Source organism: Haliaeetus albicilla, chromosome 29 (assembly GCF_947461875.1).
Source record: "Haliaeetus albicilla chromosome 29, bHalAlb1.1, whole genome shotgun sequence".
Lineage (NCBI taxonomy): Eukaryota > Metazoa > Chordata > Aves > Accipitriformes > Accipitridae > Haliaeetus > Haliaeetus albicilla.
The window spans coordinates 2,827,177-2,839,569 of record NC_091511.1 but is presented as its reverse complement, the minus strand read 5'-3'; the positions used below and the strand labels follow the sequence as shown (position 1 = coordinate 2,839,569).

General features: G+C 58.3%; 2 protein-coding genes and 1 long non-coding RNA gene across 3 annotated transcripts; 1 reads left to right on the top strand and 2 right to left on the bottom strand.

Moving 5' to 3' along the window:
* The first annotated feature begins 1,237 nt into the window (after positions 1-1,237).
* On the top strand, positions 1,238-4,581 carry LOC138682775 (C-type lectin domain family 2 member B-like). The gene is made up of 5 exons (XM_069774194.1): positions 1,238-1,418; positions 1,543-1,617; positions 2,178-2,335; positions 3,117-3,220; positions 4,418-4,581. Exons 1-5 carry the CDS (start codon positions 1,352-1,354, stop codon positions 4,524-4,526), a joined length of 513 nt encoding a protein of 170 aa, XP_069630295.1. The 5' UTR covers positions 1,238-1,351; the 3' UTR covers positions 4,527-4,581.
* Positions 4,582-4,591: 10 nt separating this feature from the next.
* Positions 4,592-7,447, bottom strand: LOC138682600 (killer cell lectin-like receptor subfamily B member 1A). Its single transcript, XM_069773863.1, has 4 exons — positions 7,225-7,447; positions 6,200-6,504; positions 5,250-5,353; positions 4,592-4,733 (listed from the first exon to the last, which is right to left on the bottom strand). Exons 1-4 carry the CDS (start codon positions 7,445-7,447, stop codon positions 4,613-4,615), a joined length of 753 nt encoding a protein of 250 aa, XP_069629964.1. The 3' UTR covers positions 4,592-4,612.
* A 534-nt stretch (positions 7,448-7,981) lies between these two features.
* Positions 7,982-10,261, bottom strand: LOC138682792 (uncharacterized). Its single transcript, XR_011322713.1, has 3 exons — positions 9,914-10,261; positions 9,280-9,820; positions 7,982-8,873 (listed from the first exon to the last, which is right to left on the bottom strand). It is a non-coding gene; the product is annotated as an uncharacterized lncRNA (long non-coding RNA).
* Between the last annotated feature and the right edge of the window lie 2,132 nt (positions 10,262-12,393).

Below are 12,393 nucleotides of genomic sequence, written 5' to 3'. Positions count from 1 at the left end.
GACCACTTGCGGAGGCAGTGTTTCGGGGGGGGGGTATTATTTCAAGCAACGGCAACCAATAACCCCCCCCAAACCCCCTTTTTTTACCCCCAAAACAGGCAGCAGTGGCAGATCCCACTCACAAAAAAAAGTCAAAAAAACGCAACTTCCCCAAATCAACCCCAAATTATCCTCCTCCCCCGCCCCCCCCTCTGCCAGCAACTTCACTCCATTGGTTTTTTTTTTTTTACAGCCGGACACCTGGGTCCCTTTTGCATTATCGGGTATTTTCGCCCCGGAAAAGGGAGATTTGAGTCCTTTTGGGGCAATTTGCTGCTTTTCTTTGGAAGAATTTCTTTTTTTGGGGGGGGGCAAAATTGGGAGCTGGCGGGGGGAGGTTGTACGCTGGGCACAGCCAGCTCCAAGGTGTCCCCCCCCCACCTTTGCAAGCACCCTGGGGTTGTTAGAGGGGCACCGAACCCCCCAAAAATTGGGGTGGCAGCGGGGGAGGAGAAGGAGCCAGACGCTTGGGTCCCATTTCCGTGGCGAAGGCCCGGGGTGGGGGGGTGGGGGGTCCGGGGGGGGGGAACCGGCGGCGTTTGCGGGTGCTGGGGGTGGGGTTTCCCCATTGACGAAGCCGTCAGCAAGCGGCATTAACTTCTTTTCGGGCTTGGGGCAGGTTTTGGGGTGAGTTTCTGGAGTTTTGGGGGATTTGGCGGGGGGGTAAGCCCCAGGGTCTGGTTGGAGGGGGGGGCGGTGGAGGCGTTTGGGCCCAAATAGGGGTTTTTTTTCCCCCAAAAAACCCACCTGTCGGGGTGGCAGTCGCTGCCTCCCGGTGCAAAGGAGGGGATGGAGGTGGAGCAGCCCCCATCTTTTGGCTAAAACCCTCCATTTGGGGGGAAATAAATCCTCCTTTTTTAGATAAATATCTCCCTTTTTAGAAAAGATCTCCCCCTTTTTGCAAAAAAAACCCAACCCTTTTCGCAAAACTTTTTTTTTTTTGGAAAGTTCCCCATTCTCACAAAAAAGCACCCCCCCGCTTTTAGAGAAAACCTCCCTGCTTTTTAAAAATTCCCTTTTTTTTGGCAAAAAATCCCCCTTTTTCCACGAGAATCCCTCTTTTTTTTCCCGCAGAAACCCCTTTTTAACCCCAATCCCCCCTTTTTTTTCACAAAAATTCCCCCCCTTCCCGCCAACATCAACCCTTTTCCCACCCCCGCCCGCCCTCCCCAGTCCATTTCCTGCATTTTTCCGGGTCTTTCAGCTCCTTTTCCTCACTTTTTTTGGACCAAAAGTAGAGGAGGGGGAGGTTGGAAGGGGAAATGATCAAAAGGAGGGAAATGACCCCAAAATAGTGTCCTTCCCACAGGTCATGGAGGGCACACACCAGGAGGGGCCGGAGGTGCGAGGGCACCGGGGTAAATGCCACCGGCCGCCAGGTAGGTGAGGGTGGGTGGGCTGAGGCTGGGTGAAACTCATGTCACGAGTGGTGGGACCAGAAGGGGACACAGGGAACCGCGCGAGTGGGGGTGGGCGTTGACGCCGCGGCCCGTCCCGCCGCAGGCCGGATCTTGGTGGCCGCCGTCGCCGCTGCCGGGCTCGTCGCTGGTGCTGCCGCCACCGCCGCTTTGCTGGCAGGTAGGAAATTTGCCACCCCCCCCCCCAAAAAAAAAAAAAAGGGGTGGAATTGGGGAAAAATGGGGGTGGGGAGAGTCTGGGGCAGTGGGGGGGGGGGACGGGGACATGGGGTGATGGGATGAGAGGGGACACATGGGGGGGGAGGCCACGGGTGACAGGGACCCCCCCCGAGTGGGAACCCCATGGGTGAGCAGGGTTGGGATTTGGGTGGGAAAAGGTCGGTTTGGGTGGAAAAAAGGTCGTTTTGGGGACATAGGGGGGGAATCCCAGTGGGGTGACACAAAGGCGGGATGAGGGGTGACATGGGGGGGGGGTGCAGGTGATGGGCACCTCAGCCACCCCCAGGGTGGGGCACCCCATGGGTGAGTCGAGCTGGGATTTGGGTGAAAAAAGGCCATTTTTGGGACAAGGGGTGAATCCCACAGGTGGGGAACAAGGGCGGCGGGGGACAGGGTGACACTGGGGACAGGGGGGGATCGTCAGTGGGTGGTGGGTGCCGCCTCCCGCCCTCCATAGCGCGACGGCCCGTTTTGGGGTGAAAGGTGGGGATTTTGGTGCAGGTGCGGGGGCCGGGGGCTGCGGCTGCCCCCGGGGCTGGTTGGGTTTCGGGGGTCGCTGTTACCTCTTCTCCGAGGAGGAAGGCAACTGGAGCCGCGGGTTGGGGCGCTGCCAGGATTTAGGGGGGTCCCTCACCCCCCTCGACACCCCAGAGGAGAAGGTGGGGGCACCCAAGGGTGCTGGGAGGGAGGGGGGGGGAGGGATGGATGCTGGGAGAGCACCCAAAAGTGGGTGGCGTTTGGGGGCGGGGGGGGGAGTCCCCTGGGTGGGTGCTGGTGGGGGGGGTCCCTTGGGAGGATGGTCGGGGCTTGAGTGACCTGGGAGAGTGTTGGAGGGCGCCCATGTCCCCATAGCGATGTCCCTGTGTCCTCATGTCCCCATACCAATGTCCCTGTGTCCCTGGGTGTTCCCATGTCCCCATACCAATGTCCTCATGTCCCCATGTATATCCCCATGTGTGTCCGTGTGTCCCTGTGTCCCCATGTCCCTGTGCCCCCTTGTCCCCATACCGATGTCCGTGTGTCCCCATGTCCCCACATCCCTGTGTCCCTGGGTGTCCCCATGTCCCTGTGTCCCCATGTCCCCATACCGATGTCCCCGTGTCCCTGTGTCCCTGTGTCCCCATATCCCCACGGTCCCCATATCCCCACGCCTGTGTCCCTGGGTGTCCCCATGTCCCTGTGTCCCCATGTCCCTGTGTCCCCATACTAGTGTCCCCATGGCCCCATGGCCCCCATATGCCCACATCCCCGTGTCCCTGGGTGTCCCCATGTCCCCACCATGTCCTCCTATCCCCCTGGGGTAGGTTGACCCCATGTCCCCATGGTCCCCATAACCCCACGTCCCTGTGTCGCTGGGTGTCCCCCTGTCCCCTCTGTCCCCATGTCCCTCCCCATGTCCCCATATCCCCCCATGTCCCCCGTTGTCCCCGTTGTCCCCAGAGGCTGCTGGCACGACACAAGGGTCTTCCCCACCACTGGGTCGGGCTCTGGAAGGACTCACAGCACCGCTGGCGCTGGGCCAACGGCTCCCGCTCCCAGCCCTGGTGAGGGACTGGGACACGGTGGGGACACTGGGGGGGACGGACTGGGACATGGTGGGGACACTGCGGGGGGACGGACTGGGACATGGTGGAGAATGGGGGAGACACAGGGGAGGGATGGGGAGAGGGAGGAGGAGGGAGGGATGGAGAGATTGAGGAGGAGGAGGGCTGGATGGAGGGAATGAGGAGGGATGAAGGAAGGATGGGGGGAGGGATTGAGGAGGAGGAAGAGGGATGAAGGAGGGGGGCAGGGGGAGGAGAAGGAGGGATGGATGGAGGGGAGGAGGGATGGAGGGGGGAGGGATGGAGGGATTGGGGAGGAGGAGGAGAGATGAAGTAGGGAGGAAGGGAGGGAGGGACAGGGGAGAAGGAGGGATGAAGGAAGGATGGAGGAGCTCGGCAGGAGGGAGGAGGGATGAGGGATGAAGGAGGAGGAAGAAGGAGGGATGAAGGAAGGATGGAAGGATGGAGGGATGAGGAGGAGGAGGAATGGAGGGATGAAGGAGGGAGGGAGGGGTAGGAGGAGGAGGGATGGATGGAGGGGAGGAGGGATGGAGGAGGGAGGGATGGAGGGATTGGGGAGGAGAAGGAGGGATGAAGGATGGAGGGAGGGAGGGAGGGACTGGGGGAAGGAGGAGGGATGAAGGAGGAAGAGGAGGAATGAATGATGGAGGGACAGAGGGACAGGGGAGGAGGAGGGATGAAGGAGGGATGGAGGAATTGGGCAGGAGGAGGGATGGAGGGATGAAGAAGGAGGAGGAAGAGGAGGGATGAAGGAAGGATGGAAGGATGGAGGGATGAGGAGGAGGGATGGAGGGATGAAGGAGGGCTGGAGGGACTGGGGAGGAGGAGAAGAGATGAAGAAGGAGGAGGAAGAGAGGGATGAAGGAGGGATGGAGGGATTGGGGAGGAGGAGGGATGAAGGAGGGAGGGACAGAGGGATGAATGGAGGGATTGGGGAGGAGGAGGGATGGAGGGATGAAGTAGGGAGGGAGAGGTGGATGGAGGGACTGGGGAGGAGGAGGAGGGAGGAGGGATGAAGGAGGAGGAGAAGGGATGGAGGAGGGACGGAGGGATGGAGAAGGGACGGCTGGAGGGATTAGGGAGGAGGAGGAAGAGGAGAAGGGATGAAGGGGGGGAGACGGCGGAGGGAGGAAGAGGAAGGAGGGATGGAGGAAGAGGAGGCCGTCCTGCCGGCAGGTTCACGGTCCGCGGCGGGGCCGACTGCGCCTACCTGGGGGACGCGGACGTGCAGACGGCCAGCTGTGCCTCCGAGAAGCACTGGATCTGCGCCCGGCCGCCCGCCTGAACCCCCTGGGGGGGGGGGGGTTGTGTGTCGTGTGTCCCCCCCACCCATGGGTGCTGCCCCCCCCCCCCCGCCCCCCAATAAAGGAGCTAGAGCAGGAGGGCATCGCGGCGGCAGAGCCAGCGCAACTCGGCCCCGCAACTTTCCAACGCCGAGCGACCCCGTCGTAGCACCCCGCAATCCCGGCCCTGGCCCCCGCGCTGCCCGGTCCTGTGGGGGGTACCCCAAAAAATTAGGGGTACACCCCAAGTTTGGGGGGAGAGGTTACCCTAAAATGTGGGGAAGGGGGATGGCTGGAGAGTTGGGGGGGATGAGGGAGGTTGAGGGGGGAGAGGGGGTACCCCGATATGCATGGGGACGGGGAAGAGGGGGTATCCCAATATGGGTGTGGAGAGGGGTACCCCAATATGGATGGGGATGGGGAGAGGGGTACCCCATTACAGATGGGGGTGGGATGGAGAGGAGGGGTACCCCGATATGGATGGGGATGGGGAGAGGGGTACCCCAATACAGATGGGGGTGGGATGGAGAGGAGGGGTACCCCGATATGGATGGGGATGGGGAGAGGGACACCCCAATATAGGTGGGGATGGGGAGAGGGGCACCCCAATATGGGTGGGGATGGGGGGTACCCTAAAGGGCTGGGGATGGGAAGAAGGGCATCCCGGGGTCACACCCTCCACTGGGACATCCCCCCCCCAAGGTCCCCCCAAAACCCCAACTCACGGTGGGGGCTGCTGGGAGCCGTCGGGCCAAATCCAGGCGTGGGCACGAAAACGCAGCCCCACCCAAAGGGGGTTTGGTTCCCCCATCACCCCCTCCAGGGAGGCCTGGGGGGGCCAAAGGGAGGGGGGGTCAGACTGGGCCCCCCCCTTGCACCCCCAAACCCACCCTGTAACCTACAACCCGGGGTGCCCCCCCCCAAGTCACAGATATTTTGGGGGATGCTGCAGCATCAGATGCCCCAATTCCCCCCCTCCCCAAATCCCCCCCTAAATGGGTATTTTTGGGGGGGATGCTGCCTGGGACACCCCAAACCCCCCCCAAATGGATAATTTTTGGGGCGCCACAGCCTGGGATACCCCCAAATCTACCCACAATGGGTTTTTTGGGGGGTGTTGGAGCCTGAGATGCCCCAATTCCTCCCCTAAAAATGGATATTTTTGGGGGTTCCGCAGACTGGAATCCTCCAATTCCCCCCCCCCCAAATGGACAATTTTTGGGGTGCTGCTGCCTGGGATGCCCTAATCCCCCTCCAAAACCCCCAATAATGGATATTTTTTGGGGTGCTGCTACCTGGGATACCCCAATCCCCCCCAATAATGGATATTTTTGGGGGTGCTGCTACCTGGGACACCCCAATCCACCCCCAAAACACCCAATAATGGATATTTTTGGGGGTGCTGCTACCCGGTATGCCCCATTTCCCCCCAAAGCCCCCCCCAAACTGTTGCTTTTTCGGGGTGTCACACTACGAGATGTCCCCAAACCCACCCATAAGGAACATTTTTGGGGGTGCCGCTGCCTGCAATGCCCCAATATCCCCCCAAATCCTTCCCAAAAAGGGATATTTTGGGGGGGGTTAAACAACCTGGGACACCCCAATCTTCCCCCAGCCCCCCCCCCGCCCCCGGAAGGTATTTGGGGGAACCAGCATCATTTTGGGGGTGTCTCACCGCAGCCGGGAAGTCGCGGGGGCTGAGCAGTCGGGCAGCGCGGGCAGCGCAGTCGCGGGCAGCATCGTCCCAGGTACGGGCAGCTGCGGAAATTCGGTAGCAGGCAGCGGCTCGGGGGGTCCAGCCGGGGGGGCAGAGGCCACAAGGAGCCTTCGGCCTCCCCCGGCCGCCATCGTCTTCCTCTTCTTCCTCGCACAGGTCACGGCGAAGGGCAGCCGCCAGCTCGGCCGCGCTCCCGTTACAAGCGGGTGCCGTTGGTATCGGGGTCCCCGTCGGTCGCCCACTCGCTGCACCCAAAACATCTCCTGAAGTCAACCCAAAAAAGTTGGTGGCCCTTCCCCAGCCCACCTGCTGCTCCCCCCTCCCCATTTCTTACATCATCACCCCCTTTTTTGATGTCATCACCCCTTTTTTGGTGCCATCACCCCCTTTTTGGATGTCAGTACCCCTTTTTTTATATCATCACCCCTTTTTTGATGCCATCACCCCCTTTTTTGGATGTCATTGCCCCCTTTTTGATGTCATCACCCCCTTTTATATGTCATCACCCCTGTTTTTGATGCCATCGCCCCTTTTTTGATGTCATCACCCCCTTTTTTATGTCATCACCCCTTTTTTTGATCCCATCACCCATTTTTTGATGCCATCACCCCTTTTTGGTGTCATCACCCCTTTTTTGACAGCATCACCCCCTTTTTCCCCCTTCTCAACCCGTCTCACCATCCTTACCCCCCCACCTCCCCCCTCCTTTTTTGGCACCCACCCCCCACCCCCACCTCGGGGCACCCCTGGGTGGGGGATGGGGGTTCAGCGCAGGCGTCAAACGGCTCCACGGGGGTGAGAGGAAAACCCGCGAAAACGATGATTCAGCCCCAAACGGCTGCGGTGGAGCTGGAGGGGGGGCGGGGGGGTCACCCACAAGCTCCCCCCCATAGAAGCTGTACCCATATAGGGCCTATTGCCCTATATAGCAGCTCTCCCCTCATATATAAGCTCCCCACCCTATAGGACCCCCCCCCACTCACCGAGCTCCCCCAGGATGCCGATGGTCACCCCCAGGATCAGGCCCCCGGCCAGGGCCAGGCTGGGAGACAGGGGACACCCCCGGGGACAGCGGCCTGGGGGGGGGAGGGATGGGGACAGTGTGGGGACACCCCGGGGGTGGTCCTGAGCGCACTTCAGCCAGGGTCCTCCCCATCCCTCCTCCTCTTCCTCCCTCCCTCCTTCCCTCTCCTGTCCCTCCTTCATCCTTCCTCATCTTCCCTCCATCCCTCTTCTCTCCTTCCTCCCTCTTCATCCTCCCCCTCTTCCACCCTTCATCCCTCTTTCATCCTTCTTCCATCTCCTCCTCCACCTACCATTCCTCTTCCATTCCTCCTTCTCCTCCTCATCCTCCCTCCATCCCTCTTCCTCCACTCTCTCTCCCTCCCTCCTCATCCTCCCTCCAGCCCTTTTCCACCCTTCGTCCCTCTTCCATCCCTCCTCCTCCCTCCCTCCTCATCCTCCCTCCCTCCCACCTCGGGTGGGGGTCCCGGCTGTCCCCCCCGGGACCCTCAGGTCAGCGTAGACAACCTCCTCAGCCATGTCACCAGCGCTGCCACCGCCGTGTCCCCCCCCCACCGTGTGTCACCCCCGTGTCCCCATCCCCCCCCCCGTGGGGTGAATCACTGCGGAGGGGGGGGGGGAACCACTGCAAAAACATCCGCCCTGGGGGGGGGCACCCCAAAACCAGCCCTTCCCCCCCCCACCGTGGTGGTGGGGTGGGAGGGGGCAGGGCTTTATTAATGAGGGTCACAGGGTGTTAATTAACAGCCTTATAGGGCTTAATTGGCAGGTTTATAGAGCTTAATTAACAGGTTTACAGAGATTGATTGGAAGGTTTAGAGAGCTTAATTAATAGGGTAAATAGAGCCTAATTAATAGTGCTAACAGAGCTTAGTTAGCAGGGCTAACAGAGCCTAATTAGCAGGGCTAATAGATCTTATTTTCTAGGGTTATCAAGAAAAATTAATGCATCACAAGCCAGCCCCTTAGTGGCACTGGCCCCTCATTAGTGACCAAGGGCCCTCATTAGTGATCCCAGGGCCTCATTAGCAGCCCTGGACCCCAATTAGTGACCCACTGACCTCATCAACAATTCCAAGGTCTGGTTAGCAACCCTGGACCCTCATTAGTGACCCATGGACCTCATTAACAATCCCAGGGCCTCCTTAGCAACCCTAGACCCTCATTAGTGATCCTAGGGCCTCGTTAGCAATCCCAGGCCCTAATTAAGGCTCTCAGGCCCTAACTAGTGATCCCTGGGGACACTCTTGTGTGGTGCCTGGGGTGTCCCCAAGGCCACCTGGGCCATGTCCCTGCTGGGGTGGTCCTGGTGTCCCCCCCCCTTGTCACCCCATCCCCAAGGTGGCACCACATTGTCCCCCAACCACAGGACACCCCCAGCCCCTGTCCCCAACACGGGGACACCTTCTCCTCCAGGTGACATCCCCGGGATTGTCCCCTCCAGAGGTGTCCGGATTTCCCTCGTCCCCACAGCAGGCACAATGACAAAAGCTCTGGATGTGCTGACTCAGCGCCAGCCTGCCCAGGAAAAGACGGAGCCACCCGCAGCCATTTTGTCACCGGTTTATTGTCACCCACGTCCCCAAGGCTGTCCCTCGTTGTCACCCACCTGTGGGAGATCCAAGAGGGGCTGAGTGGCACCGAGGGGGATCCCCAACCCCCCCGGTTTTGCCCCAAAAGATGATCCACGTGTAGGAACAAAGCCCCTGGGGACAGCCACACCTGGCTGTCCCCACAGCAGGGCTGTCCCTCATCCTCTGCCTCCAGTTCTTACGTGGGTGGCCACGGGTGACCGCCCACGCCTTTGTGGGAGGGACATAACCCATGTCCCCATGTCCCCAACCCCCCCAGTGTGTCCCCCGTCCCCCCCAGCTGAAGAGCCAGCACAACCCTATACGAGCCCCTGGAGAATCCCCATGGGATGGGTGCCGGGAACCCAGGCACCCAGGTGCCCCCCCCACCCCCAGAGGGGTCCCAAGTGTTTTGGATGTGCGTCCATCCCCCCTCCCCAGTACCTGCCTCAGCGTTGCTCTGGTCCAGGAACTTCACCCAGAACCTGGAGAGGGGAGGGAAGGAGGTAAGGGGGCCGGTCCCTATAGGGTGAGGTCTATAGGGGATCGGGGGGGGGGGGGAGGGTCCCTATAGGGTCTGGTCTCTATGGGTGGGTCTGATCCCTATAGGATGAGGTTGTCCCTACAGGGTCACATATAGAGAAGGGCTGCTCCCTGTAGGGTCAGGTCTATAGGAGATAAGGACTGGGGTCCCTACGGGGTCCAGTCCCTATAGAATCAGGTCTATATGGGGTCAAATTGGTTTCATCCCTATTGGGTCCAGCTATAGGGGGTCCGGGTCCAGCTATAGGGGGCCTGGGGGGGGTATGTGGTCCCTATAGAATTAGGTCTATATGGGGTCAAATTGGTTTGGTCCCTATTGGGTCCAGCTATAGGGGGTCTGGGTCCATCTATAGGGTCAGGTCTGTATGGGGGGGTGGGGGTGCAGTCCCTATAAAATCAGGTCTCTATGGGGTCAAATTGGTTTTGTCCCTATTGGGTCCATCTATAGGGGATCTGGGGGGGGGGGGGGGGGGTGCGGTCCCTATAAAATCAGGTCTCTATGAGGTCAAACGGGTTTGGTCCCTATTGGGTTCACCTATAGGGGGCCTGGCCCCTATAAGGTCTGTAGGGGCTGGCGTATACCGGGGGGCACCAAGGGGTGTCCCCGGCCGTAGGTCACCCCGTTGCTCTGCCCTCAGCCCCGGGGCTGGCACACTGAGCAGTGCCGCCTGGCGGGGGCGGGGAGGGGACCCTATATGGACTCCTATAGACATCTGCTATAGCCCCCCCATGTCCCCAAGAGGCCTATACCCCCTCCATGCACCCAAACACCCCACCAACACAATCCTATACCCCTCGCACGTAGCCCCACATACCTCTACATCCCCCATACCTCCCACCCCCCCATACTCCTCTATAGGCCCCCCATCCCCCTATATCCCCCCCATCCCCCTATATCCCTCCCCATTCTTATACCCACCATGTACCACTATACCCCCCATACCCCTATATTCCTCCCCGTACCCCCCACCCCTATACCCCCCCGTACTCCCCACATGCCCTTATGTACCCCATACCACCTATACGCTCCCATGCACCCCCAAATCCCCCATACGCCCCTCCAGACACCTCTATACCCCCCAGGCACCTCTATACCCCCCATATGTCCCACATACCCCATAACCCCCCAGACGCCCTTATAACCCCCATATGCCCTATATACCCCCAGACAACCCCTATCCCCCCATATGTCCCATATATCCCTCCAAACAACCCCCATACCCCCCATGCCCCTATATATGCCCCATATACCCATTCAGACACCCCCATACCCTTATATATCCCTCTAAGCACCCCTACACTCTCCCATACGCCTATATACCCCTCTACCTCCTCCAGATACCCCTACATACCCTCCAAATACCCCTATATACGCCCTATATACCCTCCAGCTGCCCCTATAGAACCCCCGCCCGCCTCCCCCTCACCCTCCCCTGCCGGCGCCCATCATGGCCGCCGCCGCGCGGCCTTCTGGGAACGCCCCCTCCTCCCTCTCTGGGCGCAGCCGCCGCCTTCGATTGGCTGCCAGCCGCGCGCGCCCACGGCGATTGGCGGGAAGCGGCGGTGGGTGGGAGCTGGCAGGAGCGGAAGGGGGCGGGGGCGGGTCTGGTGGGAAGGCGGCGGGGACTGGCGGCCGGGCGGTGCTGATGGGAAAGGGGGCGTGGCTTGCGAAAGGGGCGGGGCCTGCGCGGCGCCAGAGGAGAGGGGGCGGTAATAAGCATTAATAACGGGGGGCAGCCCCAAAATTGGGGGAATAACCCCTAATAATGGGGTAAAAATGGCTAATAATGGGGAATAATAGAGAATAATCCCAAATAAAAGGGGAAATAACCCCTAATAATGGGTAATAATCGCTAATAATGGGGGATAGCCCCTAATATTGGGGGGCATGGGGGAGTAACCCCTAATAATGGGTTAAGAACCGCTAATAAAAGGGAATAATGGGGGAATGACTCCAAATATAGGGGGGAATCGGGGAGAAACCCCTAATAATAAAGTTATAACTGCTAATAATGGGGAATAGCCCCTAATAAATGGGGGATCAACCCCTAATAATGGGGTAATAATGGCTAATAATGGGGAATAGCTCCAAATAAAGGGGGGAATGGCGGAATAACTCCTAATAATGGGGTAATAAGAGCTAATAATGGGGAATAATGGCGGAAAGCTCCAAATAATGGGGGGAAACGGGGGAATAACCCCTAATAATGGGGTAATAATGGCTAATAATGTGGACAAATGGGGGAATAGCCCCAAATAATGGGGGGAAAATTGGTAATATTGGAGGAATAACCCCTAACAATGGTGATTAATGGGGAACTAGTCCCCGAAATTTGGAGATAAAGGGGAAATAGATCCTAATAATGTGGAATAATAGGGAATAGTGGGGGAATAGGCACTAATAGAGAAAAATAATGGGAAAGTAGCCCTTAATAATGAGGAATTGCACCTAATTATGGGGAATAATGGGGAGTAACAGTCAGTGATAAGGTAATAGGAGGGAAATAATGGGGCAATAACCCCTAATACTGGGTAATACCGGTTAATAATGAGGAATAATGGAGGACTTTCCCCTAATTAAGGGAGGCATCAGGACTGATAATGAAAAATAATTGCTTATGGTGGGGAACAATGGTGAAAATGGGGAATTAATGGGTAATAATGGGGATGTAATCGTTAATAATGGGGAAATAATGCCTCATAATGGGGAAGTAACGGCTAATAATGGGGAAATAATGGGTAATATTGGCAAATAGTGCCTAATAATGGCGAACTAATGGCTAATAATGGGAACTAATGACTAATAATGGGTAAATAATGGTTAATAATGGGAACTAATGACTAATAATGGGGGAAAACTGCTAATAATGGGGAAATAATTGTTAATAATGGGAAATAGCTATTATAACGGGGAAATAGCTGCTAATAATGGGGAAATAACAGCTAATAATTGCAAATAATGGCTAATAATTTTGAAATAATGGCTAATAATGGGGAAATAGTGGCTAATAATGG

Excerpts from the sequence above, each read along its gene's own strand:
- LOC138682600 (XM_069773863.1), bottom strand. The coding sequence starts at position 7,447 with ATGAAGGAGGGACAGGAGAGGGAAGGAGGGAGGGAGGAAGAGGAGGAG. Across the intron at positions 6,505-7,224 it reads CGGCATCCTGGGGGAGCTCG|GAGATGTTTTGGGTGCAGCG; the intron begins GTGAGTGGGGGG and ends GGTTGACTTCAG. Across the intron at positions 5,354-6,199 it reads CCCGCGACTTCCCGGCTGCG|GCCTCCCTGGAGGGGGTGAT; the intron begins GTGAGACACCCC and ends TGGCCCCCCCAG.
- LOC138682775 (XM_069774194.1), top strand. The coding sequence starts at position 1,352 with ATGGAGGGCACACACCAGGAGGGGCCGGAGGTGCGAGGGCACCGGGGT. Across the intron at positions 2,336-3,116 it reads TCGACACCCCAGAGGAGAAG|AGGCTGCTGGCACGACACAA; the intron begins GTGGGGGCACCC and ends CGTTGTCCCCAG. Across the intron at positions 3,221-4,417 it reads GGCTCCCGCTCCCAGCCCTG|GTTCACGGTCCGCGGCGGGG; the intron begins GTGAGGGACTGG and ends TCCTGCCGGCAG.